At 42.2% G+C, this 27,992-nt stretch overlaps 1 protein-coding gene across 1 annotated transcript; it reads right to left on the bottom strand.

The window, feature by feature from the left end:
• Positions 1-4,580: 4,580 nt before the first annotated feature.
• b3gnt7 (UDP-GlcNAc:betaGal beta-1,3-N-acetylglucosaminyltransferase 7) lies at positions 4,581-18,942 on the bottom strand. Its single transcript, XM_029695449.1, has 2 exons — positions 18,695-18,942; positions 4,581-7,158 (listed from the first exon to the last, which is right to left on the bottom strand). Coding segments are annotated over exons 1-2 (1,269 nt in total). The 5' UTR covers positions 18,697-18,942; the 3' UTR covers positions 4,581-5,891.
• Between the last annotated feature and the right edge of the window lie 9,050 nt (positions 18,943-27,992).

The following is a 27,992-nucleotide window of genomic DNA, read 5'->3' as shown; positions in this document are numbered from 1 at the left end:
CAATTCAATTCGCTTTATTGGCATGACGTAACAATGTACATATTGCCAAAGCTTACTTTGGATATTTACAATATAAAAATAAATAAAAATGAGAATCAAAAATTGTCAACGGGACAACAGTAACAACAATAACCAACGGTCAATATAACCATACATTCAACAATAACAATAATCATACAGTTGAGGACATGTGCAGGTTTATTGGTCTGTCAGACACTGTCCCTCAACTTATGGCAGGCAGCAATGTAGTGCGCTGCCAACCCACAGCTCTCTGCATCCTCCCCCAACAGGATGGGTAGCCTATCCTCATCAGAGAGGTCTTTAAAACCTTGAATAAGGGTTTCAAATTTGGGGAAATGACACTCTCTAATTGTTTAATATTTTTGACATTTTGTCAGGAAATGCAGCTCCGTCTCAGGTTCTGCTGTTGTGCAGTGGTTACACAGCCTTTCCTCTACAGGGAGCCAGGTTTTCCTATGTCTACCCTTCTCAATGGCAAGGCTGTGCTCACTGAGCCTGTACTTTGTCAAGGTTTTTCTAAGGTTTTGATCAGTAACCATGGTCAAATATTTAGCCATAGTGTACTGTCGATTTAGGGCCAGATAGCACTGCATTTTGCTTTGTGTTTGTGCTTGTGTTTCCCAATAAGCAATGTAGTTTTGTTTTGACTGTGTTGTAATTTGGTTTATTCTGATTGATTGGATGTTCTGGTCCTGAGGCTTCAGTGTGTTAGTAGAACAGGTTTGTGAACTCAGCCCCAGGACCAGCTGGATGAGGGGACTCTTTTCTTTGCTCAGCTCTTGGCATTGCAGGGCTTGGTAATGATATGAGAGGGGGTCACTGTATTTTAGATGTTTCCAAAACTTAATTGCTATTTTTTGAGTTTTTATTATTAGTGGATATTGGCCTAATTCTGCCCTGCATGCATTGTTTGTAGTTTTCCTCTGGACACGTAGGAGAATCTTACAGAACTCTGCATGTAGGGTTTCAATGGGGTGTTTGTCCCATTTGATGAAATCTTGTTTTGCAAGTGGACCCCACACCTCGCTGCCATAAAGTGCAATTGGTTCAATGACATATTCAATTAGTTTTAGCCAAATTTTAATAGGTATTTCAATTTGAATTTGCTTTTTAATGGCGTAGAATGCCCTGCGTGCTTTCTCTCTCAGTTCATTCACTGCCTCATTAAGGTGTCCAGTTGAGCTTATTTTTAAACCTAAGTAATTGTAGTGTGTACAGTACTCTATATATTTTGTACCAATTGAGAACTTTGGTCTAATTCTCTCTCTCTCTCTCTCTCTCTCTCTCGCCAGAACCCATTGACCTTGACCCCCCCCCCCCCCAATATACAATACAAAGTTATGCCCTTGGTGTGTATTTATGTAATATAATGTGGGATTAGCAATGTATTTCAATATCTTGATTGTTGATGACCTGCGAAACATGTTTTCACTTTGTCATTATGGGGTATTGTGTGTAGATGGGGGAGGAAATAAATACATTTAATCAATTGGGCTTTCTGGCTGTAACACAACAAGACATGGAATAAATAAAGAGGTATGAATACTTTCTGAAGGCAGTGTATTTCTCTTTTTAAACATGTATTACCTGATCAGGCATATTTGAAGCATGGGGTTTCTCCTTTTTATTTTACTAGGTAAGTCAGTTAAGAACAAATTCTTATTTTACAATGACAGCCTTGGAACAGTGGGTTAACTGCCTTGTTCAGGGGCTGAATGATAGATTTGTACCTTGTCAGCTCAGGGATTATGATTCTAATTCTTCACATTGCTAATTAAAGCCTCACACTGGGCAAGAAAAACGATCCTTATTGTCAGCACTGTTAAAATCCAACCGCTGGCTCAACTGCACAAGTCCCAAGGGAATGTTCTCTGGTGGCCCTTTGTCTAGTTTCCTGTAATTTTCCAGGACGTTGTTGAGGACCATGTCAGGAACTCTTTAGGATGTTCTCAGGACCTTAATTTTACTAGTCTTTAGGATGTTCTCAGGACCTTAATTTTACTAGTCTTTAGGATGTTCGCAGGACCTTAATTTTACTAGTCTTTAGGATGTTCTCAGGACCTTAATTTTACTAGTCTTTAGGATGTTCTCAGGACCTTAATTTTTACTAGTCTTTAGGATGTTCTCAGGACCTTAATTTTACTAGTCTTTAGGATGTCGCACGATCATCTCAAAGGAGCGTTCTCGGAGGGACCTTTTTCATAGTTCCCGGGGATGTTTTTATGACGTTCTTGGAACGTTGTGTCATGGTCCCATGAAGGTCCCCTGAAGGTTCTTGGGACGTGATGGTCCCAGGTGTCCCAAATAATTATAAGTAAAGTAATAAAATGGTATATGAGTTTTAAGGTAAGTGGTACGCTGTTCAGATAAAAATCTTTAATCAATGACCAACATGAATACATTTGACATGATCACTTAGTACTGACTTTTCAATATGACCCCACCTGGTGATTTGAACTTTCAACCTCTGGATTTGGGGTATGCTGATCTTTCTGCTTTGTCACAACATCTGTTGAAATTCCAATGTGCCCTACACATTCATTACCTATAACACATCTCTGCACTTAACTAAAATAGCAGTGCAGATTGGCACTAATTTGTTATCAGTTAATCTGACTATTCTCTCATTGATTTCATTGACTTATTTCAGCCATCTGAGTTTGGGTTTTCAGTATAGCTGTTTACTGTAGGTGGGACATATTACTCTGTTTTAATGTTACTCCTGAATCACTACGATAAATATAATAGTTTTTCTGTCTTCAGTGTATTTTTGAACAGAGCTGAGATTCACATTGAAGTGTAAAGTGTAGGAATATGCCTACAGGTGAAATCAGTTATTGATACAGATCTGGTGGTGTATCAGTTATTGATACAGATCTGGTGGTGTATCAGTTATTGATACAGATCTGGTGGTGTATCAGTTATTGATACAGATCTGGTGGTGTATCAGTTATTGATACAGATCTGGTGGTGTATCAGTTATTGATACAGATCTGGTGGTGTATCAGTTATTGATACAGATCTGGTGGTGTATCAGTTATTGATACAGATCTGGTGGTGTAGCAGGAAGATTGAAACACAGTGAACCAAGAGGTTTAAATCCCAGGCAACGACATGTTAACTAATAATTACTTGGAATAAACATACACAATATAATTGTGTGTTTAAATTGAAATCCCTGTATGTTAAAATCTGTGTCTGTCTAGCATTGCCAGAAGACAAAGCGCTGTGATTGGATCAATTGTTCACTGATCAGTGCCTTGATGGGCAAAAGTAACAAGGGTTGATGGGTAATGGAACTAGGCTGCATGTGCCCTGAGTGAAAACATTTTTTTGGGGCGGTGGGGGGGGGGGGGGGGGGGGCCTTTCTTTGCAACCATCAGGTGACATCCCCGGGACAAACCAGGAACTAGACAAAAACCTCCAGGTGACCATGACACAACGTCCTGACGATGTTGTGTCAGGAAGTGATGTGATTTTGATTATGTAGTTTCTCTTCAAGGGCTTAATAACAATAGTTTAGATTTTCTCTTGTCAGACCAAGAAATAAACAGGTCAGGATTAAGTTGTCTCTTTCTGACATTTACGCTACGATGTCGATATAAAAAAACAAAAATCAAGTTATTGTGATGTTTGTGTTTTTCGGACCACACTAGTCTTACATCACACACACATATCGTCTTGAGCAGAAAGCGATAGCCTGCTTAAGAGAAGTCTCAGACGTCATTCTATAGGACTATCAAAGCCGAAGACACTCGCCTTTTGCCTTTTCCTTTCTCACAGAAAATACTCTTGATGTGGATGCTACCATGAAAATTGTATACAGAAAATATCTAGTTTCTGAATGGGCTTTTTATCTTTGAGCTGGAAGAGGATTTATGTGAACAAGAACAAAAAAGGAATGTAAATTGTTGTGTTTGTGTTTTTTTTTTGGTCCAACTTCAAGGACAAGCACAATATCTTCTATATCTGCTGATAATATCGCTGTATTATAATATCCAGCAGGAGAACATAAACCATGGAAACACCAATCAGGACTGTTTAAACTTCCTCTGAAACCAGTAAAAACCACTGATTAAAAACTCCCAGGAGACGATCAATACCAGATATGTTAAATGTATTTCTAGTTCTGTCATATGCATATAATTTGTGACAAAAATGTAACATTTGATGTGAAACACTAATACAAATTATACTATAATACAAGTTACCTTAAGGCATAAATTAAGTAATGTATTTACATTGGTTTAAGTGATAAATCAGCCTTGAATGTATAAAGATATGTTTTGATATTAAAACATCTACAATGTTGAGGATAAAAGGACAACATTTGAGGTTAAAATAATCCCGTTGACCTATAACAAGTGAACATTGAAATAAAATGAACAATGAACATTTTGATCATATTATCAACTTTAAGATCAAATATCATGTGAGCCTTTGTTATCTGAACTTGTTTGGATCGTTTGTCACAGTTTGTTGTCAATTAGCCCAACTAAAAAAAAATGTCACTAATCTAGTACATTTTAAATAAATAAAATGATAAGACCAACATATGATTTTTTTAAAATTTATTTACAAATGTGATTTTTAAACCTATATATATATTTCTATTTTTTTTTTACATTTATATACATCATCCACACATATTCACTGCCCTCTAAACATGAGGAACGCACAAATGTCTTTGTACATTTCCATTAATTCCAATACCTTCCCTGCAATTAATTAAATATCAAACCACTTATTTTGCCCCCTTTGTCTGTGGGGCTATTAAATTAACATATTGTGATATAGGTATCAGCAGTAGTTTAGTTGTTTCACAGTTTCAATGTAATTTTACCTTTATTTAACTAGGTAAGTCTTATTTTACAACGACAGCCTACCCCAGCCAAACCCTCCCCTAACCCGGACAACACCGGGCCAATTGCGCACCACCCTATGGGACTCCCGATACAGCCCGGGATCGAACCAGGGTCTGTAGTGACAACTCTAGCACTGAGATGCAGTGCCTTAGACCGCTGCGCCACTCGGGAGCCTCTCATAAACCCTCAACCCAATTCATATCAAGTATATCAGCACATTCAAATCCATTGACACATACAGTATACAGTCCAAATTCTTTCTGAAAACTGAACAATCTCATCGAAGTGCAGTGACCCATAACAAAGGTTGGACTGCGGGGTCAGATGTAAAGAAAAAAAAATGCCATTATTATTTATTTTACTATTAACATGGTAAAACATGCTTATAAGACATTTTGTCTTGACCAATATTATTCAAATGACGAACCTATTTGAGAAGAGAAATTTAAACTACAATTGGTGAGGTAGAGACACTTTGTTGCTTCCTATTTTATAAGGTCCATGTTACTACAGTATTAGGTAAAGCCTGGTCCAAATGAACAAGGTGTTTGACTTTCAGTACACAGTCTAAGGGATGCATGACAACGTGCAGCACTATCTCCCAGTACCTCAAGCCCCTTGGTTTGGCGTCTCTGAATGTGCCTGCTGACATTGGGAGTCATTCAAAATGCCACCAGAATATATCAAAAAACATCACCAGATAATTTACTTCCACTGTGATGCAGTAGAGGCAAGTAGCCTAGCAGTTAAGAGCGTCGGGCCAGTAACCAAAAGGTTGCTGGTTTGACTCTCCGAGCTGACTAAGTGAAAAATCTGCCGATGTGAACAAGGCACTTAACCCTAATTGCTCTGGATAAGAATGTCTGCTAAAATGTAATAAATCAAATAGTGTCTGGGTCCTACTATGAACAAAGGAGAACTTGTATTGGATGTCAACATCTGCCTCCTGGCCCGCTCACACATCCCAACTCTTCTCCCCTTGCCTAGTTAAGTGTTCTCACCAGGCTATAAGATCTCCACTTTCTGCGAGCAGATGAGATTACTGTTCACCAGGTTCCACATGTGTATGAGCTCTGATGGTAGCAGCTTGTGGACCACGATCATGCTCTTAAAGAAACAAGGTTCTTGGTTGAGCTTGCTGTCCTTGTTCTTGACCAGACCAAATGTCTTAAAAGCGTTGTGCTTGATGGGTGTGACCTGCAGCACCTCCAGACACATGCCCAGGAACACGTCATCGATGGGGTACAGCTCCAGAGAGTCTGAGGCCCAGTAGAGCCTCCTGGCCAGGGGTGCGTCCATGAGGAACCCACCGCCTCCGGCGTATGGAGGGTAGTGGGTCTTGTTGTAAAGTGGTTGTGGGATGTAGTACTTGTTCTCCTTCCTGCGAATGGGCTTAGCCTTGAAGAGCACGTCACCAACGAAGAGGTTCTTGACCTGGGCGCTGGCCTCCAGGTACTCAAAGATGTTCTCCACACTAACGAAGACGTCGTCGTCGCCCTTGAAGACGTAGCGCACGTCGGCACAGTAGGTGGAGAACCACTTAAGGAAGTGGGTCTCCTTGAGGGTCAGGTTGAAGAAGCTGTCCTGGAAGTCCCATTGGAGGATATCTCTGTAGATGTAGTTCTCGTACTCCAGGAGCTTCTGATGGTTGGCCTTCTCAGCCTCATTGGACGGCGTCCCCAGCAAGAACACCGTCTTCACCTTCTTGCCGTCAACAACCTGCTCCTTGCCCCACGTCTTGCGGATCACCTCGCGGCGGTCGTGCTGAGTAGCGATGGACTTGATGACCATGAGCAGGTCGGTCTCCCCGGAGCACTTCTCCGGATGGTTGATGAGCATGGGGAAGAAGCGGCAGTGGCGGTACAGAAGGAACTGCTTGAAGTTCTCCTCCAAGCCCCTGAACCAGTCCTGGTTGGTGAAGTTGAGGTTGGCACTGCAGTTGGCACTGGACACGTCCCAGGTCCGGGAGCCAGCTCGCTCCTGGGTGATGCTGGGCTCCTCCGTGGTGCCAGTGGCGGTGGCTGTAGACTCTAAGGGATGCATGACAACGTGTTTGGGCTTGCTAGCCTTCCAGAAGGTGTTGGTCCCTGGGTAGAGGCCCGTATTCTGCTGCTGGGCCCTGTTCTCCCCTCCCTCGGAGGGGGCCTCCATGCGACCCTGCCTCTCAATTTGGAAGGGAGCCCCTCTCTGGACCACCGTCAACGTCACCGCAGCCAGAAAGAACACGACGCATACCCGCTTGTAAACCCTCCATTTATCCCTAGTGGTCATCCTGGAGAGAGACAGAGGGAAAGGGACTGTTAGTCAGATGAAGAAGGCATGAAAGTCATCTACCATTTCAAATCATCGACTAACTTTGATCATGAAAGACTGTCATTCTGCATTCTGTACAAAAATCTGATGTCTGTGTGTTGAAACTATACTTTCTGTTCCTGTTGATACTATGTTCCAGACTTACTTCTGCTAGCACATGATACATCTCATTCCTCCTTTAAAAGTTGTGTCATACTGCGGCACACCCTGCGTGCTGCTGCAGCATTCTTTGGCACGTCATTTAATTCTTAGCCATTTCTTCTGTTACTGCAAGTTATTGCTAGTTTGACCACCAGAGGGGATCTTTGAGAAGCATTTGATAGTATTCCGTATTGGCATTACCAGAGAATTTAAAACCTTTTTTGTAATAACATAGTGTATGGGATTGATTTTAAGAAATTTGGCTTCATTAATTTGATTAATATTATGGTGTTTCCATTCAGAGAAAAATTGTCAGTTTGTAAATTCAGACCGATTCGCTCTCGGAACGCACACTGGACGTTCGAGCCGAGGAGTAGGGTTGATTTGAGCGTTCTGGCCTTAAAACAGCAGTCAAGCACCCAAGCTAACGTTGGCTAGCTTGCTAGCTACTTCCAGAGACAAATGAGACCACTCTGACCATTTTATTCGCCCTAGCAGAGCTGGTTAGGCTGTGTTCATGTTAACCAGAGCGTTGGTGACTGTAAATGTGCTGCTGGAAAGAATTTAATTACGCTTTTTTTCCGAAGTTTACTGACACCGGCCATATTCAACAAGTGTTGAGTACTAGTAAAGTAATTATTCTGCGCTCTGGTACACTCAGACAAGAGTGCTCTGAAATCCGTGTAGATAGTAGGCTGGACACATGACATTTTTAAACAACGTTCTTTTCTGATAAAAACTAGTTCATTGCATCCACCGTGGAGCTCAGTTTTATAATATGACCATATTTCCCAGCTGCTTGCCATCGTTTTGAGGTAATCGCGAAAAAAAAACAAGCCTTATTTTAGGGCATTTTTTTACCCTGACAGCTCCTATTAGTTATATTGAGCACCGTGGCAACAACTCGCATTCCGAACATTCTATTACCAGCTTATTGTTCAACGTCACAATGCCTGCTTCGCTATTGTTGGCAATGAGACTTGCTCACATTGTTTTATAGTTAAAATGTAAACAACAAAATGTAAACAACAAAAATAATATTGGAACTCTGCGGTCTTCCCATTGTTTCCTATGGGGGAAATATAGGCATGTCTGTTTATTTCGCCAAATATCTCACAATGTGTATATTTAGATTTTTTTCAAGTCGGGTGTAACCGGTGTGAAATGGCTTGCTAGTTAGCGGGGTGCGGGCTAATAGCATTGGTGACGTCACTCGCTCTGAGACCTTGAAGTCGTTGTTCCCCTTGCTCTCCGACACAAAGGAAGTCAAAGCGGACACCTACGAAGATGGCATCTCAGGTAAGCAGCACTGGGCTGTATTGATGTATCCTAAAAATAACATCTGCTGCTTTAGATTGAACGATCATATCTCAGTTATTGTTTTCATATCTATAAAAAATTAGCTGCTTTCTTTACTTTCAGAGAGTGAGCTCACCAAGGGGTCGAAAATGTAGATATTGCTGCCAGATGTTCACTGTCCGAGGAACAGGCTGTGGAAGCTTTATTGCTGGCAAAAGTGTCCATAACCAGATGTAATTAAACTGTTCTGTGCTCTTTTTCTCCATCTCTGCCTGTCTTGTTGTATACGGAACCTGTCTCACATGCATTAATTAAAAAAAACTTAAGATGTCAGCTTCTAATTTTCAGATTTACACCACATAAACACAACCATTTTCACTGGACTATCTGTTGCTGCCAAGTCATGATTTCCCTGTGGGTTAGCCTTGCAATAACCAAGTGGTGAGACACATAGCCCTCTATATTTAAATGTTTCAGGTACACTCCGATAGGTGTCTGCGTCACATACAGTATCTTCTACTGACATTAATTTCTATTGTTTGTCCTCATGTGTCTGTTTTTCAGCATGAAGTACTATGTAGCCACTAGGTGAGACCACACACACACAATAACAGTCTCTCTCCTTCACTTCATCCCTCTCCCCCTTCTCCCTAAATCCTCTAGGTTATATCAGCTGTTTTGGTGAACCCCTCCCGCATCTGAACTGGCTGACACTGAGGGCACAGCATGATCATAGGTGAGAGGTCACTTGGTCGGGTAAACAGGAAGTATTATTAAAGAGATGCTTTACATTGAAATACAGACAGAGATGTAGTAGTCCCAGAGTTAATGATCCAAGATCAGTTTTGCGTTTCACCTCCTGATATAAGATAACTGACCGTGTTAGAATAAAAAACACAAGGCTTAATCATGCTCTCTCTCTATCCATCTGTCTCTCGTCTGCAGGTATGTTTTGATGTGAGAGAGGAAGCCAGTCCCGTCATCCCCACCTCACCCGCTCTTAAGATAACCTTCGGGCCAACTGGGGGCTCAAGGCTGGTTAGGAGACACCACAATTGTGATGAACTGAGAGAATATTAGGGTAGCACTGTGATAAAATAATGTTTGAGGTTTTGACTAAGGTTTTGACTAAAGTATCTGTTTAAGGTTTTGACTAAAGTATTCCACTCTGAAACCATATAACTTTGTGAAATGTATTAGAATTATAAGGCTATAATAATGTTTTAAAGACTATAATCCAATGCTGTGTGTGAGTAGACTTTTTAAGACTAGGACACTGTTACTATTTCAAAATGAGCAGGGCATAGTTGATACGACGACCTTGTGAAAGTAACTGGAAACGGGGCCTCCCTGAGTTAGGGAGGGGAACAACTGCCCGAAAACGGCTAGGTGGGCAGAAGATTAGGAGACAGTTTGCAGAAGTGTGATAAAGAATGTATGTGTACTGTGGGAAAATACAGCAGCCTAAAGCGGGGCGGAGTTCTCTACTGATGTGAGTTAATTTGTGTGTGTGTGTGTGTGTGTGTGTACATATAAAAAGCAGAGCTCTCGTAAATAAACATTCTGACCATTGTAGGCTGGGTCTCCGTCTGCTTCATTCAACCAGAATCTTACACCCTCTGGGGGGCAGACTGAGTAGTTTAATTGAAGTTCGGTTTAAGAACATTGATAACTTAATTCACGTAACACAATGTAATTCATGAATCATATGCTGTCTGCCGCTGTTCTTACCTCTTTCCCTTTATGGTCTTCTACACCTCTCTCCCCACCTCGTCTTTCTTCCTCGTTTTATAATGCACACCATATGTGCATTGAAGTACAGATTGAACTTGTATCTATAATGTTACAATTATCATAATTATAATGAATTTATGTATTTATAACACCTGGATAATGAACTTCTTTCAATAAAGCATTTCACATTCTCCACTGGTTGAAATGAATTATCTCATTGAAATACTATCCTGTGTCCTCAGATTAATGCATATGAAGGGAGTTAGATATGCATAGTTTGTTTTCTGTATATATGAATTACAAATCAATCAGGTCTCTAGTCTATTGCATAGTTACAATGTGTAATCATTGATGTCCCAGGAGCAGGAGTGGTAAACACTGTTGAAGTGTATAATTGTAATACATACATGCAAACACAGCATCATTCAAAGAATGGAGTTTGATATGAGTGAAAAAAGAATGTCTCAGAGATTCATACCTGAACCACACCTTTATTTGCCAAGGAAGAGTACATGATCAGTGAATATATTCAATGTACAGGCTACAATGTGGGAATCTCATGCGTGGTAATAACTACAGTACACGTGTATATAGCTTTAAGGACATGCTGTCAGAGCAGATCACAGATCACTGCAACTGTACATAGCCCATCTATAAATAGCCCAAACAACTACCACTTCCCCTACTGTATTTATATATTTTGCTCCTTTGCACCCCAGTATTTCTACTTTGCACACTCATCTACTGTCAAATCTACCATTCCAGTGTTTTAATTGCTATATTGTATTTACTTTGCCACCATGGCCTATTTATTGCCTTTACCTCCCTTATCTCACCTCATTTGCTCACGTTGTATATAGACTTATTTTTCTACTGTATTATTGACTGTATGTTTGTTTTACTCCATGTGTAACTCTGTGTTGTTATATGTGTCGAACTGCTTTGCTTTATTCTTGGCCAGGTCCCAGTTGTAAATGAGAACTTGTTCTCAACTGGCCTACCTGGTTAAATAAAGGTGAAATAAAAAATAATAATAGGACTTGCATCCTTGGCACAATAAAGTTATTATATTCTACTCTATCCATAAGCTTCATTAATGACATTCAGACTTGAAGTCGATACAACAACTATGAAAGCTGAGGTTCATAGATTGGTATGAATATTAGTTCAGAACCTAATGTTTTAGGGTCCATACACAGATCGGCTACATACTGTAGCTAGCTACACATCCATAGATATACAGTTATTTTTAATCCACTACACAATAAGCAAGTAAATAGTTAGCTAACTATGTGGCTGTATAAAATCTAGCCAGCTAAAGCATTTACTGAAAATTGAATGTACAATTGCAAGGCAAGCTTACACAATTGTACATTCAATTTTCAGTAAATGCTTTAGCTGGCCAGATTTTTTACAGCCACTGTTTCACAAGATGACAGCCTGGTTTGATGGTTTTCTCAAGAGTCCCTAAAACATTAAACAACACGAATTACAAATTCATTCTCCTAGCTGGCTAATGTTAGCTAGTCAGATAACTTTCTAAATAGCGATTTGGTTAATGAACTTTATGACAAAAAAATATGCACAAACGTTTGTCTCAACATTAACTAACATATTCCTCTCAATTGTAAATGTTTTGCTCGACAAGTTATGACGTTATAACAACTTACATTTGGTTCCACCGTAATGTTTTGTCAGCCATCTTTGTTGAAGAACGCCACACGACAAGGGTGGCTCGCGTCAAAATTCGTCATTGGAACCACTCGATATGATTGGTCATATAAAAACCTTTGGACCCAAATGCATAATGAGTGTTCTAACTCCCCCTTGTGGTGGTCCGGAGCAATGAAGCCGTGACGCTGGGTACCTCTAAGTCCCGCGGTACAAGCTCGCAACTTTTAAAGGAGGAACCACTGTAGCAATACGAGGAAGAAGGATTGGGAAACTAACTGCAAATAACAATAAGCTGAACTCTGCCTAGCAGAGACAACTTTGTATTAGCATCTATTAATTATGAGCTTATATGGTATTAAAGTTAAGGGACATCACTCTGGGCGGGATGATCCTCAGTAGGGGATAAAAAGGGAAAACACCATCTTTTGTACTGAGTGTGTTACTTGCAAATAACTGTGTTATTGTGTAATAAAGTGTATACTCCGGGTTGCAATCTGGCTTGCAATCCTTATTAAACAAACTAACCTCTGATCAAAGAAGTTTCCTGTGGTCTCTTGTATAAACATAGGGCAGATTTCCCTTACAGCGCTCGACCAGTCGGCGAAAGCCACACAACAGAGAACGGTTGATTGTCAAGGGCAATGAATTCCATTATCTTGGCTTTAATGGATTTCGCCTTTGAGTTGTCTCGCTGAAATTTTGTTACTGTTTCAAATGACTGCTCGACTCGCTGACTGCTCGATCCACACAGCAGACATTGTGGGCTAGGTTAGGAATGCTGTGTTGCACGTATAGCGCAACATTTTACGTGGTGTCATTACGCCCTGTACCTACGTTATATAGGTATGCACGTCCTGTACCTACGTTATATAGGTATGCACGCCCTGTACCTACGTTATATAGGTATGCACGTCGTGTACCTACGTTATATAGGTATGCACGTCATGTACCTACGTTATATAGGGATGCACGTCATGTACCTACGTTATATAGGTATGCACGTCATGTACCTACGTTATATAGGTATGCACGTCATGTACCTACGTTATATAGGTATACACGTCATGTACCTACGTTATATAGGTATGCACGTCATGTACCTACGTTATATAGGTATGCACGTCATGTACCTACGTTATATAGGTATGCACGTCATGTACCTACGTTATATAGGGATGCACGTCGTGTACCTACGTTATATAGGGATGCACGTCATGTACCTACATTATATAGGTATGCACGTCATGTACCTACGTTATATAGGTATGCACGTCATGTACCTACGTTATATAGGTATGCACATCAGGTTTGACATCGGTTTTGCACATCGGCGTTAAACTAGACATTGGTCTATTCCGATATGCTCACCGATATTCTTTATTTTTATTTATTTCACCTTTATTTAACCAGGTAGGCAAGTTGAGAACAAGTCCTTTATTTAACCAGGTAGGCAAGTTGAGAACAAGTTCTCATTTACAATTGTGACCTGGCCAAGATAAAGCAAAGCAGTTCGACACATACAACAACACAAAGTTACACATGGAGTAAAACAAACATACAGTCAATAATACAGTAGACAAATAAGTCTATATACAATGTGAGCAAATGAGGTGAGATAAGGGAGGTAAAGACAAAAAAGGCCATGGTGGCAAAGTAAATACAATATAGCAATTAAAACACTGGAATGATACATTTGTAGTGGAAGAAAGTGCAAAGTAGAAATAGAAATAATGGGGGGCAAAGGAGCAAAATATATAAATAAATAAATAAATACAGTAGGGGAAGGGGTAGTTGTTTGGGCTAAATTATAGATGGGCTATGTACAGGTGCAGTGATCTGTGAGCTGCTCTGACAGCTGGTGCTTAAAGCTAGTGAGGGAGATAAGTGTTTCCAGTTTCAGAGATTTTTGGAGTTCGTTCCAGTCATTGACAGCAGAGAACTGGAAGGAGAGACGGCCAAAGGAGGAATTGGCTTTTGGGGTGCTGCTACGGTGACCAGTGAGCGGAGATAAGGGGGGACTTTACCTAGCAGGGTCTTGGCGACGAGTATGAAGCGAGGGCCAGCCAACGAGAGCCTACAGGTCGCAGTGGTGGGTAGTGTATGGGGTTTTGGTGACAAAACGGATGGCACTGTGATGGACTGCATCCAGTTTATTGAGTAGGGTATTGGAAGCTATTTTGTAAATGACATCGCCGAAGTCGAGGATCAGTAGGATGGTCAATTTTCCAAGGGTATGTTTGGCAGCATGAGTGAAGGATGCTTTGTTGCAAAATAGGAAGCCAATTCTAGATTTAAATTGGATTGGAGATATTTGATGTGAGTCTGGAAGGAGAGCTTACAGTCTAACCAGACACCTAGGTATTTGTAGTTGTCCACATACTCTAAGTCAGAACCGTCCAGAGTAGTGATGCTGGACGGGCGGGCAGGTGCGGGTAGCGATCGGTTGAAGAGCATGCATTTAGTTTAACTTGTATTTAAGAGCAGTTGGAGGCCACGGAAGGAGAGTTGTATGGCATTGAAGCTCGTCTGGAGGGTTGTTAACACAGTGTCCAAAGAAGGGCCAGAAGTATACAGAATGGTGTCGTCTGCGTAGAGGTGGATCAGAGACTCACCAGCAGCAAGAGCAACATCATTGATGTATACAGAGAAGAGAGTTGGCCCAAGAATTGAACCCTGTGGCACCCCCATAGAGACTACCAGAGGCCCGGATAACAGGCCATCCGATTTGACACATTGAACTCTATCAGAGAAGTAGTTGGTGAACCAGTCGAGGCAATCATTTGAGAAACCAAGGCTCTTGAGTCTGCCGATGAGGATGTGGTGATTGACAGAGTCGAAAGCCTTGGCCAGTTCAATGAATACGGCAGCACAGTATTGTTTCTTATCAATGGCGGTTACGATATCGTTTAGGACCTTGAGCGTGGCTGAGGTGCACTGATGACCAGCTTTGAAACCAGATTGCATAGCGGAGAAGGTGCGGTGGGATTCGAAATGGTCGGTAATCTGTTTGTTGACTTGGCTTTCAAAGACCTTAGAAAGGCAGGGTAGGATAGATATAGCTCTGTAGCAGTTTGGGTCAAGAGTGTCCCCTCCTTTGAAGATGAGGATGACAGCAGCTGCTTTCCAATCTTTTGGAATCTCAGACGACACGAAAGAGAGGTTGAACAGGCTAGTAATAGGGGTTGCAACAATTTCGGCAGATCATTTTAGAAAGAAAGGGTCCAGATTGTCTAGCCCGGCTGATTTGTAGGGGTCCAGATTTTGCAGCTCTTTCAGAACATCAGCTGACTGGATTTGGGAGAAGGAGAAATGGGGAAGGCTTGGGCGAGTAGCTGTGGGGGGTGCAGTGCTGTTGACCGCGGTAGGGGTAGCCAGGTGGAAAGCATGGCCAGCCATAGAAAAATGCTTATTGAAATTCTCAATTTTAGTGGATTTATCGGAGTTGACAGAGTTTCCTATCCTCAGTGCAGTGGGCAGCTGGGAGGAGGTGTTCTTATTCTCCATGGACTTTACAGTGTCCCAGAACTTTTTTGAGTTTGTGTTGCAGGAAGCAAATTTCTGCTTGAAAAAGCTAGCCTTGGCTTTTCTAACTGCCTGTGTATATTGGTTCCTAACTTCCCTGAAAAGTTGCATATCACGGGGGCTGTTCGATGCTAATGCAGAACGCCACAGGATGTTTTGTGTTGGTTGAGGGCAGTCAGGTCTGGAGAGAACCAAGGGCTATATCTGTTCCTGGTTCTACATTTCTTGAATGGGGCATGCTTATTTAAGATGGTGAGGAAGGCATTTAAAAAAAATAACCAGGCATCCTCTACTGACGGGATGAGGTCAATATCCTTCCAGGATACCGGGGCCAGGTCGATTAGAAAGGCTTGCTCGCTGAAATGTTTCAGGGAGCGTTTGACAGTGATGAGTGGAGGTCGTTTAACCGCTGACCCATTAACGGATGCAGGCAATAAGGAAGTGATTGCTGAGATCTTGGTTGAAAACAGCAGAGGTGTATTTAGAGGGCAAGTTGGTTAGGATGATATCTATGAGGGTGCCCGTGTTTACGGCTTTGGGCTGGTACCTGGTAGGTTCATTGATCATTTGTGTGAGATTGAGGGCATCCAGCTTAGATTGTAGGATGGCTGGGGTGTTAAACATGTCCCAGTTTAGGTCACCTAGCAGCATGAGCTCTGAAGATAGATGGGGGGCAATCAGTTCACATATGGTGTCCAGAGCACAGCTGGGGGCAGAGGGTGGTCTATAGCAGGCGGCAACAGTGAGAGACTTGTTTTTAGAGGTGGATTTTTAAAAGTAGAAGTTCAAATTGTTTGGGTACAGACCTGGATAGTAGGACAGAACTCTGCAGGCTATCTCTGCAGTAGATTGCAACACCGCCCCCTTTGGCCGTTCTATCTTGTCTGAAAATGTTGTAGTTAGGGATGAAGATTTCAGAGTTTTTGATGGACTTCCTAAACCAGGATTCAGACACGGCTAGGACATCCGGGTTGGCAGAGTGTGTGATATATCGTGCATCCCTAATTCAGACCCTTTACTCAGTACTTTGTTGAAGCACCTTTGGCAGCGATTACAGCCGCGAGTCTTCATGGGTATGACGCTACAAGCTTGGCACACCTGTATTTGGGGAGTTCCTCCCATTCTTCTCTGCAGATCCTCTCAAGCGACGCTTGAGAGGATCTGCACAGCTATTTTCAGGTGTCTCCAGAGATGTTCGATCGGGTTCAAGTCCAGGCTCTGGCTGGGCCACTCAAGGACATTCAGAGACTTGTCCCAAAGCCACTCATGCTTTGCCTTGGCTGTGTGTTTAGGGTCGTTGTCCTGTTGGAAGGTGAACCTTCGCCCCAGTCTGAGGTCCTGAGTGCTCTTTAGCAGGTTTTCATCAAGGATATCGCTATACTTTGCTCCGTTCATCTTTCCCTCGATCCTAACTAGTCTCCCAGTCCCTGCCGCTGAAAAACATCCCTACAGAAAAAACTGTTTTTGCTTTGTCATTATGGGATATTGTGTGTAGATGGATGAGGAAATGTTTTTATTTAATACATTTTCGAATAAGGCTGTAACGTAACAAAATGTGGAAAAAGGGGTCTGAATACTTTCCGAATGCGCTGCAATTATAAATATGGCATCAAAATGTTGAAAATCAGATTTTTCCCAAGCTGATCACTGTCTGCAGCTGGCTCTGATCGTAGTGTAATAAGACAGGCAGGGAGAGTGAGCTCTTCCGTGGTGGTTGGCGAACCCTCAACCAACTGGCCTGTAGCCATGTGTGAAATCGACTGTGCCACAAAAGCGTGCTGAAGTGGCAAAGTCGATATCCACATTTATAAACACAGGGTTGTGTTATTTGTGGTCGTAAACATTATCTTGAGCTACTTCTATGAGGGGAAGGGTGTTCAATTTATCCCCCCCCCCACCCCCCGCACTGTTTCCAACATTTAATTTTGTAATTTGGGTGACCTGTCCATTTAACTTTTAATGTTTTGCCTGGGATTTGGGCATAACAGTAACACCACTGTTGTCACTGATATTTTGATACAGTAACGCTAATGTTGTCTCTTTCTATTCTGAGCAAGATGTTCTCTTCAAAGACAGCATGTAACTTCAGTTTGACTTCTTATAAGGCTTTGTTTAAATAATTATATGATGGATAAAAAGTATACAATTGTGTTTGTTGGATTGTTTTTTTCATACTCTGATAGGTCTACTGTGTGTCATTGTGTTTGTAAATAGGCTATCATTTAATCTCTGTAACTTCTGCTAACCCATTATCATTTAATTTCAGTAACTTCTGTTAACTCATTATCATTTGATCTCTGTAACTTCTGGTAACTAATTGTCATTTATGAATGCCTAGTCCTTATGTTGAAAGATTGAGTAAGAACAAACTATGCCAATTCTACCCGGTGATAAAGTCAAGGTCTTTCCTCTCTAGGGTGGCAGGTAGCCTCGCGATTAAAAGCGGTGGGCCAAAAAGTCATGGTTCGAGTCCCCGAGCTGACTATGTAAAACATTTGTCGATGCGCCCTTGAGCAAGGCACTTTACCCTAATTGTAACTCGCTCTGGCTACGAGCGTCTACTAAATGACTGCTGTTGGAACGAGTTCGAGACATTCCCAGTCAGAGGCACTGAAACCTTTGCACGGAGTAGCCTGTGAAAACTATTTCAAAACACAGTTAGAAAGTAGACAAATGTCGAAAACTGTTTCATTTCGGTTGTTAGATCGTTTTTAGTCACTTTAGTGGTCTACTATGATGTGTGATGACAACTGTCAAGGCTGTCATCAAAAACCTATTCGATTCTCCCTATATGAGGGCTAATACACTTCAATATAAAATATGCCCTATTACGCGTTAATAAATAGACGTAACCATTGAAGAAAATAATGGTGAACCGTGGTATTATAGTTACAGGGCGGCGATGTATCGTATTTATTTGTCTCAATAAGGCATTACCGTTGGCCTTATTACAAAATTGCAAAGGTGAAGAACACACACATATATTCTTCATAAGGATTTCTATAACCTCATAATAAACACGAAGAACAATAATAATAATATTAAATAGGCCTGCTTCTACTCAAGGACAACGCACAGCATTACACGGTCGCTAGGCTATTATTAAAAAAAAATATTATACTTACATGTTTTTTTCTCGAATGCTGATTCCAAGTGCAAGTAAAGTCACTGAATATCACCTTACTGTGCCTTAAAAGGGATGGCTTGCTTGCGTACGGTCCTTTCAAATGGATGCCAAGAAATAGTCCATTCTCTCTTGAAAGTGAAGAAAGAAAGCAAAAAACGTTACTTTGCCTCTGGTCTCTGAAGAGTTCGTTGGGATCAATGCCATAAAGTGGTCACCCTCGACAGCTCGGCATCTTTAAAAGCATGACCGAGGCTGTATGCAAATAGTGAGAGGATGCACGCATGATGATGTAGAGGTCCTTCCGCCCATATTTTAAAATAGGCAAACAATCTCTCTGGTAATATTTTAGCGATGGATACATCAGTTGTGTTCACAAGAGTTGTCTTGATTTCATGTTTTTATTTCATCACATCTCCATCAACAAACAAGACCTACAAGGAAAATGTGTTTTTTTTCTTCTCCCCCCCTCAGATTTGGCAAAGCTGTCTCCAGATGTAACTTAATTGACACAGATGTGATCTGCGGCTGTAGCAAAAATATTATTACCATGTTGCATTTATTATATATATATATATATATATATTTAAATAATCAATATAATAACAATGGAATAATAACACAAATATTATCAATACTAATATTCATATAATACATAATAATATAAGCATAACTGTATAATTATAATAATGAATATTGTTACGATTGTTGTTAAATGATAACAGTAATTATGTATTATATCCATATAGTATAATACTAATATTATTTTCCTTGTTTTGAATTGATGATGTTCATAATGATATGACGAATCTTGTTGATATGATTAATGTTACTTGTATTATTTATTATATTTTAATTAGTATGTATATTATTATTACTATTATTCATTGTTTTCTAATTGTAAAACATTGGTAGTTACTTTGCCTCGTGGAACAATGGATGTGTAGGTGAAAGTTGTTTGTAGACAGGTATGTCTGTGCTTCATTTGAATTGTGAGTCGAGGGTGTCACATCGACCTTTGGATAATAGCACACTTAACCTTGTCAATAGCAATACCGTGCAAGTCACCGCTCTAACAGGATACAAGGCAGGTACGCTGACTGGATTGAGAAAGGGCATCTGACGTCAACAATGTGTTTCTGGAGGTAATGAGCTGTTCCTAATGTGTGCACGCCTATAGGTCTATGGTGCACACAGGCGTAGTGTACTCATGGATGTCTTTTATTTATTATAAAAAGATGTATCGTCCAGGCGTATTGTGGTCAGTCAATGCTGGTCTGTGAGATGTACATTTCTATCGCTTAGCAGCGGCATGTTAAGGGATTTTAAAAGAATGTTCAACAGCGTTGTGTTTATATAGCCGGGTATTTCGACACATGCCGTTTAGGGCTTGGTGTTGGATCAAAAGCACTCCATTTGTCTCTTTCAGATACTTGGAAACCGACTTCTCTCCACGATCATAAAAAAAACTGATTCAATCAGTTGCTAGTGATTTTCCTGATAGCACTTTCAAAAAACGATGTTTGATTTTAACCGAAGTGAGTCCTCAGGTGGAGGGAGTTGACACTTCATAACCCCCCTTTCCCTTGACATTTGTTGTCTTGTGTTCAGCACTGATTGTCTATTATATACTGGGTGGTTTGAGACCTGAATGCTGATTGGCTGACAAAACATGTATTTTTACTGTTCTAATTACATTGGCAAACCATTTTAAAATTGCAATAAGTCACGTCGTGGCGTTTGTGGTATATGGCCAATAAACCACGTCTCTGTGTTGTGTCGTGCATTAGAACAGCCCTTAGCCATGGTATATTGGCATAATACCACACCCCGCCATCCCTTATTGCTTAACCTCTTATGGATAGGGGGCAGTATTTTCACGGCCGAATAAAAAACGTACCCGATTTAATCTGATTATTACTCCTGCCCAGAAACTAGAATATGCATATAATTATTCGCTTTGGATAGAAAACACTCCAAAGTTTCTAAAACTGTTTGAATGGTGTCTGTGAGTATAACAGAACTCATTTGGCAGGCCAAAACCTGAGAAGATTCCTTACAGGAAGTGGCCTGTCTGACCATTTCATGCCCTCCTTGATCATCTCTAACCAAAACAGGGGATCTCTGGCATGACGTGACACTTCCTACGGCTCCCACAGGCTCTCAGAACCCGGGAAAAAGCTGAATGACGTAATTCCAGGCCCTGGCTGAAAAGCATTAGCGCATTTGCTAAGTGGTCTATCAGCGGACAATGGGACTCAGGCTCGTGCACGAGTCGACCCCATGTTTTTATTCTTTCGTCTTTGAACGGATACAACGACTCCCGGTCGGAATATTATCGCTTTTTTACGAGATAAATAGCATAAAAATTGATTTTAAACAGCGGTTGACATGCTTCGAAGTACGGTAATGGAATATTTAGAATTTTTTTGTCACGAAATCCGTCGTGCTCGTAACCCTTCTTTACCATTCGGATAGTGTCTTGAACGCACGAACAAAACAGAGGATATTTGAACATAACTATGGATTATTTTGAACCAAACCAACATTTGTTATTGAAGTAGAAGTCCTGGGAGTGCATTCTGACGAAGACAGCAAAGGTAATAACATTTTTCTTATAGTAAATCTGACTTTGGTCAGGGCTAAACTTGGTCGGTGTCTAAATGGCTAGCCATGATGGCTGGGCTATCTACTGAGAATATTGCAAAATGTGCTTTCACTGAAAGCTATTTTAAAATCGGACATGGCGAGTGCATAGAGGAGTTCTGTATCTATAATTCTTAAAATAATTGTTATGTTTTTTGTGAACGTTTATCGTGAGTAATTTAGTAAATTCACCGGAAGTTTGCGGGGGGTATGCTAGTTCTGAACGTCACATGCTAATGTAAAAAGCTGGTTTTTGATATAAATATGAACTTGATTGAACAAAACATGCATGTATTGTATAACATAATGTCCTAAGGGTGTCATCTGATGAAGATCATCAAGGGTTAGTGCTGCATTTAGCTGTGGTTTGGATTTATGTGACATTATATGCTAGCTTGAAAAATGGGTGTCTGATTATTTCTGGCTGGGTACTCTGCTGACATAATCTAATGTTTTGCTTTCGTTGTAAAGCCTTTTTGAAATGTGGTTAGATAAAGGAGAGTCTTGTCTTTAAAATGGTGTAAAATAGTCATATGTTTGAAAAATATATATATATTTTTTTTGAGGAATTTGTAATTCGCGCCACGCCCAATCATTGGCTATTGGAGCAGGTGTTCCGCTAGCGGAACATCTAGATGTAAGAGGTTTTAAGTATAGCATCCATGATTCGTATCATCGATTGGACAGTCTATTTTGTTGATATGTTTTTATCGGAAATGACTAGGTATATGGTAGTTCTATTTTAGTTGTATTTTCAGATGCTACTCGTTGAGAGAAACGTCAGCCTCAACTGAGAACAATGTTGTTGTTTTTTTAAACATTAAATTTGGCGAACGAGGATGGATGAAAGTATTTCTACTGTCACTTGTGCTCTCTTTCTGGCCTCTAGGTCACCAGGCTGCTCGTTAGGGCACACACCTGTCACCATTGTTACACACACCTGTGCATCATCAGACTCACCTGGACTCCATCACCTCCCTGATAACCTTCCCTATATAAACTCAGCAAAAAAAGAAATGCCCTCTCACTGTCAACTGCGTTTATTTTCAGCAAACTTAACGTGTAAATATTTGTATGAACATAACAAGTTTCAACAACTGAGACATACACTGAACAAGTTCCACAGACATGTGACTAACAGAAATTGAATAATGTGTCCCTGAACAAAGGGGGGGTCAAAATCAAAAGTAACACCAGCTGCATTAAGTACTGCAATGCATCTCCTCCTCATGGATTGCACCAGATTTGCCAGTTCATCCTGTGAGATGTTAGCCCACTCTTCCACCAAGGCACCTTCAAGTTCCCGGACATTTCTGGGGGGAATGGCCCTAGCCCTCACCCTCTGATCCAACAGGTCCCAGACGTGCTTAATGGGATTGAGATCCGGGCTCTTAGCTGGCCATGGCAGAACACTGACATTCCTGTCTTGCAGGAAATCATGCACAGAACGAGCAGTATGGCTGGTGGCATTGTCATGCTGGAGGGTCATGTCAGGATGAGCCTGCAGGAAGGGTACCACGTGAAGGAGGAGGATGTCTTCCCTGTAACACACAGCGTTGAGATTGCCTGCAATGACAACAAGCTTAGTCCGATGATGCTGTGACACACCACCCCAGACCATGATGGACCTTCCACCTCCAAATAGATCCTGCTCCAGAGTACAGGCCTCGGTGTAACGCTCATTCCTTCGACAATAAACGCAAATCCGACCATCACCCTGGTGAGGCAAAACCGCGACTCGTCAGTGAAGAGCACTTTTTGCTAGTCCTGTCTGGTCCAGCGATGGTGGGTTTGTGCCCATAGGCGACGTCGTTGCCGGTGATGTCTGGTGAGGACCTGCCTTACAACAGGCCTACAAGCCCTCAGTCCAGCCTCTCTCAGCCTATTGCGGACAGTCTGAGCACTGATGGAGGGATTGTGCGTTCCTGGTGTAACTCGGGCAGTTGTTCTTGCCATCCTGTACCTGTTCTGCAGGTGTGATGTTCAGATGTACCGATCGTGTGCAGGTGTTGTTACAGGTGGTCTGCCACTGCGAAGACGATCAGCTGTCCGCCCAGTCTCCCTGTAGCGCTGTCTTAGGCGTCTCACAGTACGGACATTGCAATTTATTTCCCTGGCCACATTTGCAGTCCTCATGCCTCCTTGCAGCATGCCTAAGGCACGTTCACGCAGATGAGCAGGGACCCTGGGCATCTTTCTTTTGGTGTTTTTCAGAGTCAGTAGAAAAGCCTCTTAAGTGTCCTAAGTTTTCATAACTGTGATCTTAATTGTATTTATTTATATTTCACCTTTATTTAACCAGGTAGGCTAGTTGAGAACAAGTTCTCATTTACAACTGCGAACTGGCCAAGATAAAGCAAAGCAGTGCAACACAAACAACAACAGAGTTACACATGGAATAAACAAACATACAGTCAATAATACAATAGGAAAAAGTCTATATACAGTGTGTGCAAATGAGGTAGGATAAGTGAGAAAGGCAATAAATAGCCCATAGTGGTGAAATAATTACAATATAGCAATTAAACACTGGAGTGATAGATGTGCAGAAGATGAATGTGCAAGTAGAGATACTGGGGTGCAAAGGAGCAAAATAAATAAATAACAGTATGGGGATGAGGTAGTTGGAAGGGCTGTTTACAGATGGGCTATGTACAGGTGCAGTGATCTGTGAGCTGCTCTGACAGCTGGTGCTTAAAGTTAGTGAGGGAGATATGAGTCTCCAGCTTCAGTGATTTTTGCAGTTCGTTCCAGTCATTGGCAGCAGAGAAATAGAAGGAAAAGCGACCAAAGTAGGAGTTGACTTTGGGGGTGACCAGTGAAATATACCTACTGGAGCGCGTGCTACGGGTGGGTGCTGCTATGGTGACCAGTGAGCTAAAATAAGGCGGGGCTTTACCTAGCAAAGACTTATAGATGACCTGGAGCCAGTGGGTTTGGCGACGAATATGAAGCGAGGGCCAGCCAACGAGAGCATACAGGTTGCAGTGGTGGGTAGTATATGGGGCTTTGGTGACAAAACGGATGGCACTGTGATAGACTTTCCAATTTGCTGAGTAGAGTGTTGGAGGCTATTTTGTAAATGACATCGCCGAAGTCAAGGATTGGTAGGATAATCAGTTTTATGAAGGTATGTTTGGCAGCATGAGTGAAGGATGCTTTGTTGCGAAATAGGAAGCCGATTCTAGATTGAATTTTGGATTGGAGATGCTTAATGTGAGTCTGGAAGGAGAGTTTACAGTCTAACCAGACACCTAGGTATTTGTAGTTGTTCACATATTCTAAGTCAGAACTGTCCAGAGTAGTGATGATGGACGGGCGGGCAGGTGCGGGCAGCGATCGGTTGAAGAGCATGCATTTAGTTTGACTTGTATTTAAGAGCAGTTGGAGGCCACGGAAGGAGAGTTGTATGGCATTGAATCTCGTTTGGAGGTGAGTTAACACAGTGTCCAAAGAAGGGCCAGAAGTATACAGAATGGTGTTGTCTGCGTAGAGGTGGATCAGAGAATCACCAGCAGCAAGAGCGACAACATTGATGTATACAGAGAAGAGAGTCGGCCCGAGAATTGAACCCTGTGTCACCCCCATAGAGACTGCCAGGTGTCCGAACAACAGGCCCTCCAATTTTACACACTGAACTCTGTCTGAGAAGTAGTTGGTGAACCAGGCGAGGCAGTCATTTGAGAAACCAAGGCTGTTGAATCTGTCGATAAGAATGTGGTGATTGACAGAGTCGAAAGCCTTGGCCAGGTTGATGAATACAGCTGCACAGTATTGTCTCTTATTGGTGGTGGTTATGATATTAGGACCTTGAACGTGGCTGAGGTGCACCCATGACCAGCCTGGAAACCAGATTGCACAGCGGAGAAGGTACGGTGGGATTCGAAATGGTCGGTGATCTGTTTGTTAACTTGCCTTTCAAAGACCTTAGAAAGGCAGGGTAGGATAGATATAGGTCTGTAGCCGTTTGGGTCTAGATTGTCTCCCCCTTTGAAGAGGGGGATGACCGCAGCAGCTTTCCAATCTTTGGGGATCTCAACGATACAAAAGAGAGGTTGAACAGGCTAGTGATAGGGTTGCAACAATTTCGGCAGACCATTTTAGAAAGAGAGGGTCCAGATTGTCTAGCCCGGCTGAGGGTCCAGATTTTGCAGCTCTTTCAGAACATCAGCTATCTGGATTTGGGTGAAGGAGAAAAGGGTTGGCAACTTGGGCAAGTTGCTGTGGGGGGTGCAGGGCTGTTGACCGGGGAAGGGGTAGCCAGGTGGAAAGCATGACCAGCCGTAGAAAAATGCTTATTGAAATTCTCAATTATCGTGGATATATCGGTGGTGACAGTGTTTCCTAGCCTCAGTGCAGTGGGCAGCTGGGAGGAGGTGCTCTTATTCTCCATGGACTTTACAGTGTCCCAGAACGTTTGGGAGTTTGTGCTACAGGATGCAAATTTCTGTTTGAAAAAGCTAGCCTTTGCTTTCCTACCTGCCTGTGTATATTGGTTCCTAACTTCCCTGAAAAGTTGCATATCGCGGGGGCTATTCGATGTTAATGCAGTACACCACAGGATGTTTTTGTGCTGGTCAAGGGCAGTCAGGTCTGGAGTGAACCAAGAGCTATATCTGTTCCTGGTTCTACATTTTTTAAATGGGGCATACTTATTTAAGATGGTGAGGAAAGCACTTTTAAAGAATAACCAGGCATCCTCTACTGACGGAATGAGGTCAATATCCTTCCAGGATACCCAGGCCAGATCGATTAGGAAGGCCTGCTCGCTGAAGTGTTTTAGGGAGTGTTTGACAGTGATAAAGTGTGGTCGTTTGATCGCAGACACATTACGAATGCAGGCAATGAGGCAGTGATCGCTGAGATCCTGGTTGAAGACAGCAGAGGTGTATTTGGAAGGCAGGTTGGTTAGGATGATATCTATGAGGGTGCCCGTGTTTACGGATTTGGGGTTGTACCTGGTAGGTTCATTGATAATTTGTGTGAGAATGAGGGCATCAAGCTTAGATTGTAGGATGGCCGGGGTGTTAAGCATGTCCCTGTTTAGGTCACCTAGCAGCTCTGAAGATAAATGGGGGGCAATCAATTCACATATGGTGTCCAGGGCACAGCTGGGGCAGAAGGTGGTCTATAGCAAGCGGCAACGGTGACAGACTTGTTTCTGGAAAGGTGGATTTTTAAAAGTAGAAGTTCAAATTATTTGGGCACAGACCTGGATAGTAAGACAGAACTCTGCAGGCTATCTCTGTAGTAGATTGTAACTCCACCCCTTTTGGCAGTTCTATCTTGTCGGAAAATGTTACAGTTAGGGATGAACATTTCTGGGTTTTTGGTGGTCTTCCTAAGCCAGGACTCAGACACGGCTAGGATGTCCGGGTTGTCAGAGTGTGCTAAAGCAGTGAATAAAACAAACTTAGGGAGGAGGATTCTAATGTTAACATGCATGAAACCAAGGCTTTTATGGTTACAGAAGTCAACAAATGAGAGCGCCTGGGGAATGGGAGTGGAGCTAGGCACTGCAGGGCCTGGATTAATGTGTGGGAGTTGGAACTATGGTCCCGTGTGGCTCAGTTGGTAGAGCATGGTGTTTGCAACGCCAGGGTTGTGGATTCGATTCCCACGGGGGACCAGTACGGAGAAAAAAAATGTATGAAATGTTTGCATTCACTACTGTAAGTCGCTCTGGATAAGAGCGTCTGCTAAATGACTAAAATGTAACTAAAGGGTTAGCTAAGGCATATTGAGCAGGGTTAGAGGCTCTACAGTGAAATAAGACAATAATCACTAACCAAAACAGCAATGGACAAGGCATATTGACATTAGGAAGAGGCATGCGTAGCCAAGTGATCATAGGGGTCCAGTGAGTAGCTAGGCAGGCTGGAGACACGGCGATTCAGATAGCTAGCAGGCCGGGGATAGCAAGCTAGCAGAAGGGCCTTAAAGGGACATCGCGACGGAAGAAGTCTGCTGTAGCCCCCTCGTGCGGTTACGTCGGCAGACCAGTCGTGATGGATCAGCAGGGTCCAGGCCAATTAGCAAAATAGGTATAGTGGCCCAAGACATAGTTTGATGGGCCTCTTCAGCTAACAGACCGATATGCTCTAGACAGCTAGCAGATGGGCTATTCAGGGGACGTCGAGACGGGGGAGCCTGTTGAAAAACCCCCCATTGGGCAGATTACGTCAGTAGTCCAGTCGTGATGGATCGGCGGGGCTCTGTATCGGCAGAAAAAGGGGTCCAGGCCAATTGGCAAAAAGGTATTGTAGCCCAAGGAGTGGCTGATGGACCTCTTCAACTAGCTGGGAGATGGTCCTAGCTCCAGGCTAATTGATGCTTGCTTTGGGACAGAGATGTTAGCCAGGAGTGGCCACTCGGATAGCTGCTAGCTAGCAGCGATGATCCAGGTGAAAAGGCTCAGAGCTTGCGGTAGGAATAAGTCCGATATGCTCTGGTTTGAATCGCGCTGTGCAGACTGGCAAGAGTTGTCCGGGCTAAAGGTTAGCTGATGGCTGCTAGCAGTGGTTAGCTGGCTAGTAGCTAGTTAGCTGGCTAGCTTCTGTTGGGGGTTCCGGTTCTGAAGTAAAGAAAATAGCAGATCCATACCACATTGGGTGAGGCGGATTGCAGGAGAGTATGTTGAAGTTAAGAAAAAT

The sequence above is a fragment of the Salmo trutta genome, chromosome 17 (genome assembly GCF_901001165.1).
Source record: "Salmo trutta chromosome 17, fSalTru1.1, whole genome shotgun sequence".
NCBI classification, from domain to species: Eukaryota; Metazoa; Chordata; class Actinopteri; order Salmoniformes; family Salmonidae; genus Salmo; species Salmo trutta.
This window is presented reverse-complemented; position numbering and strand designations above follow the sequence as displayed.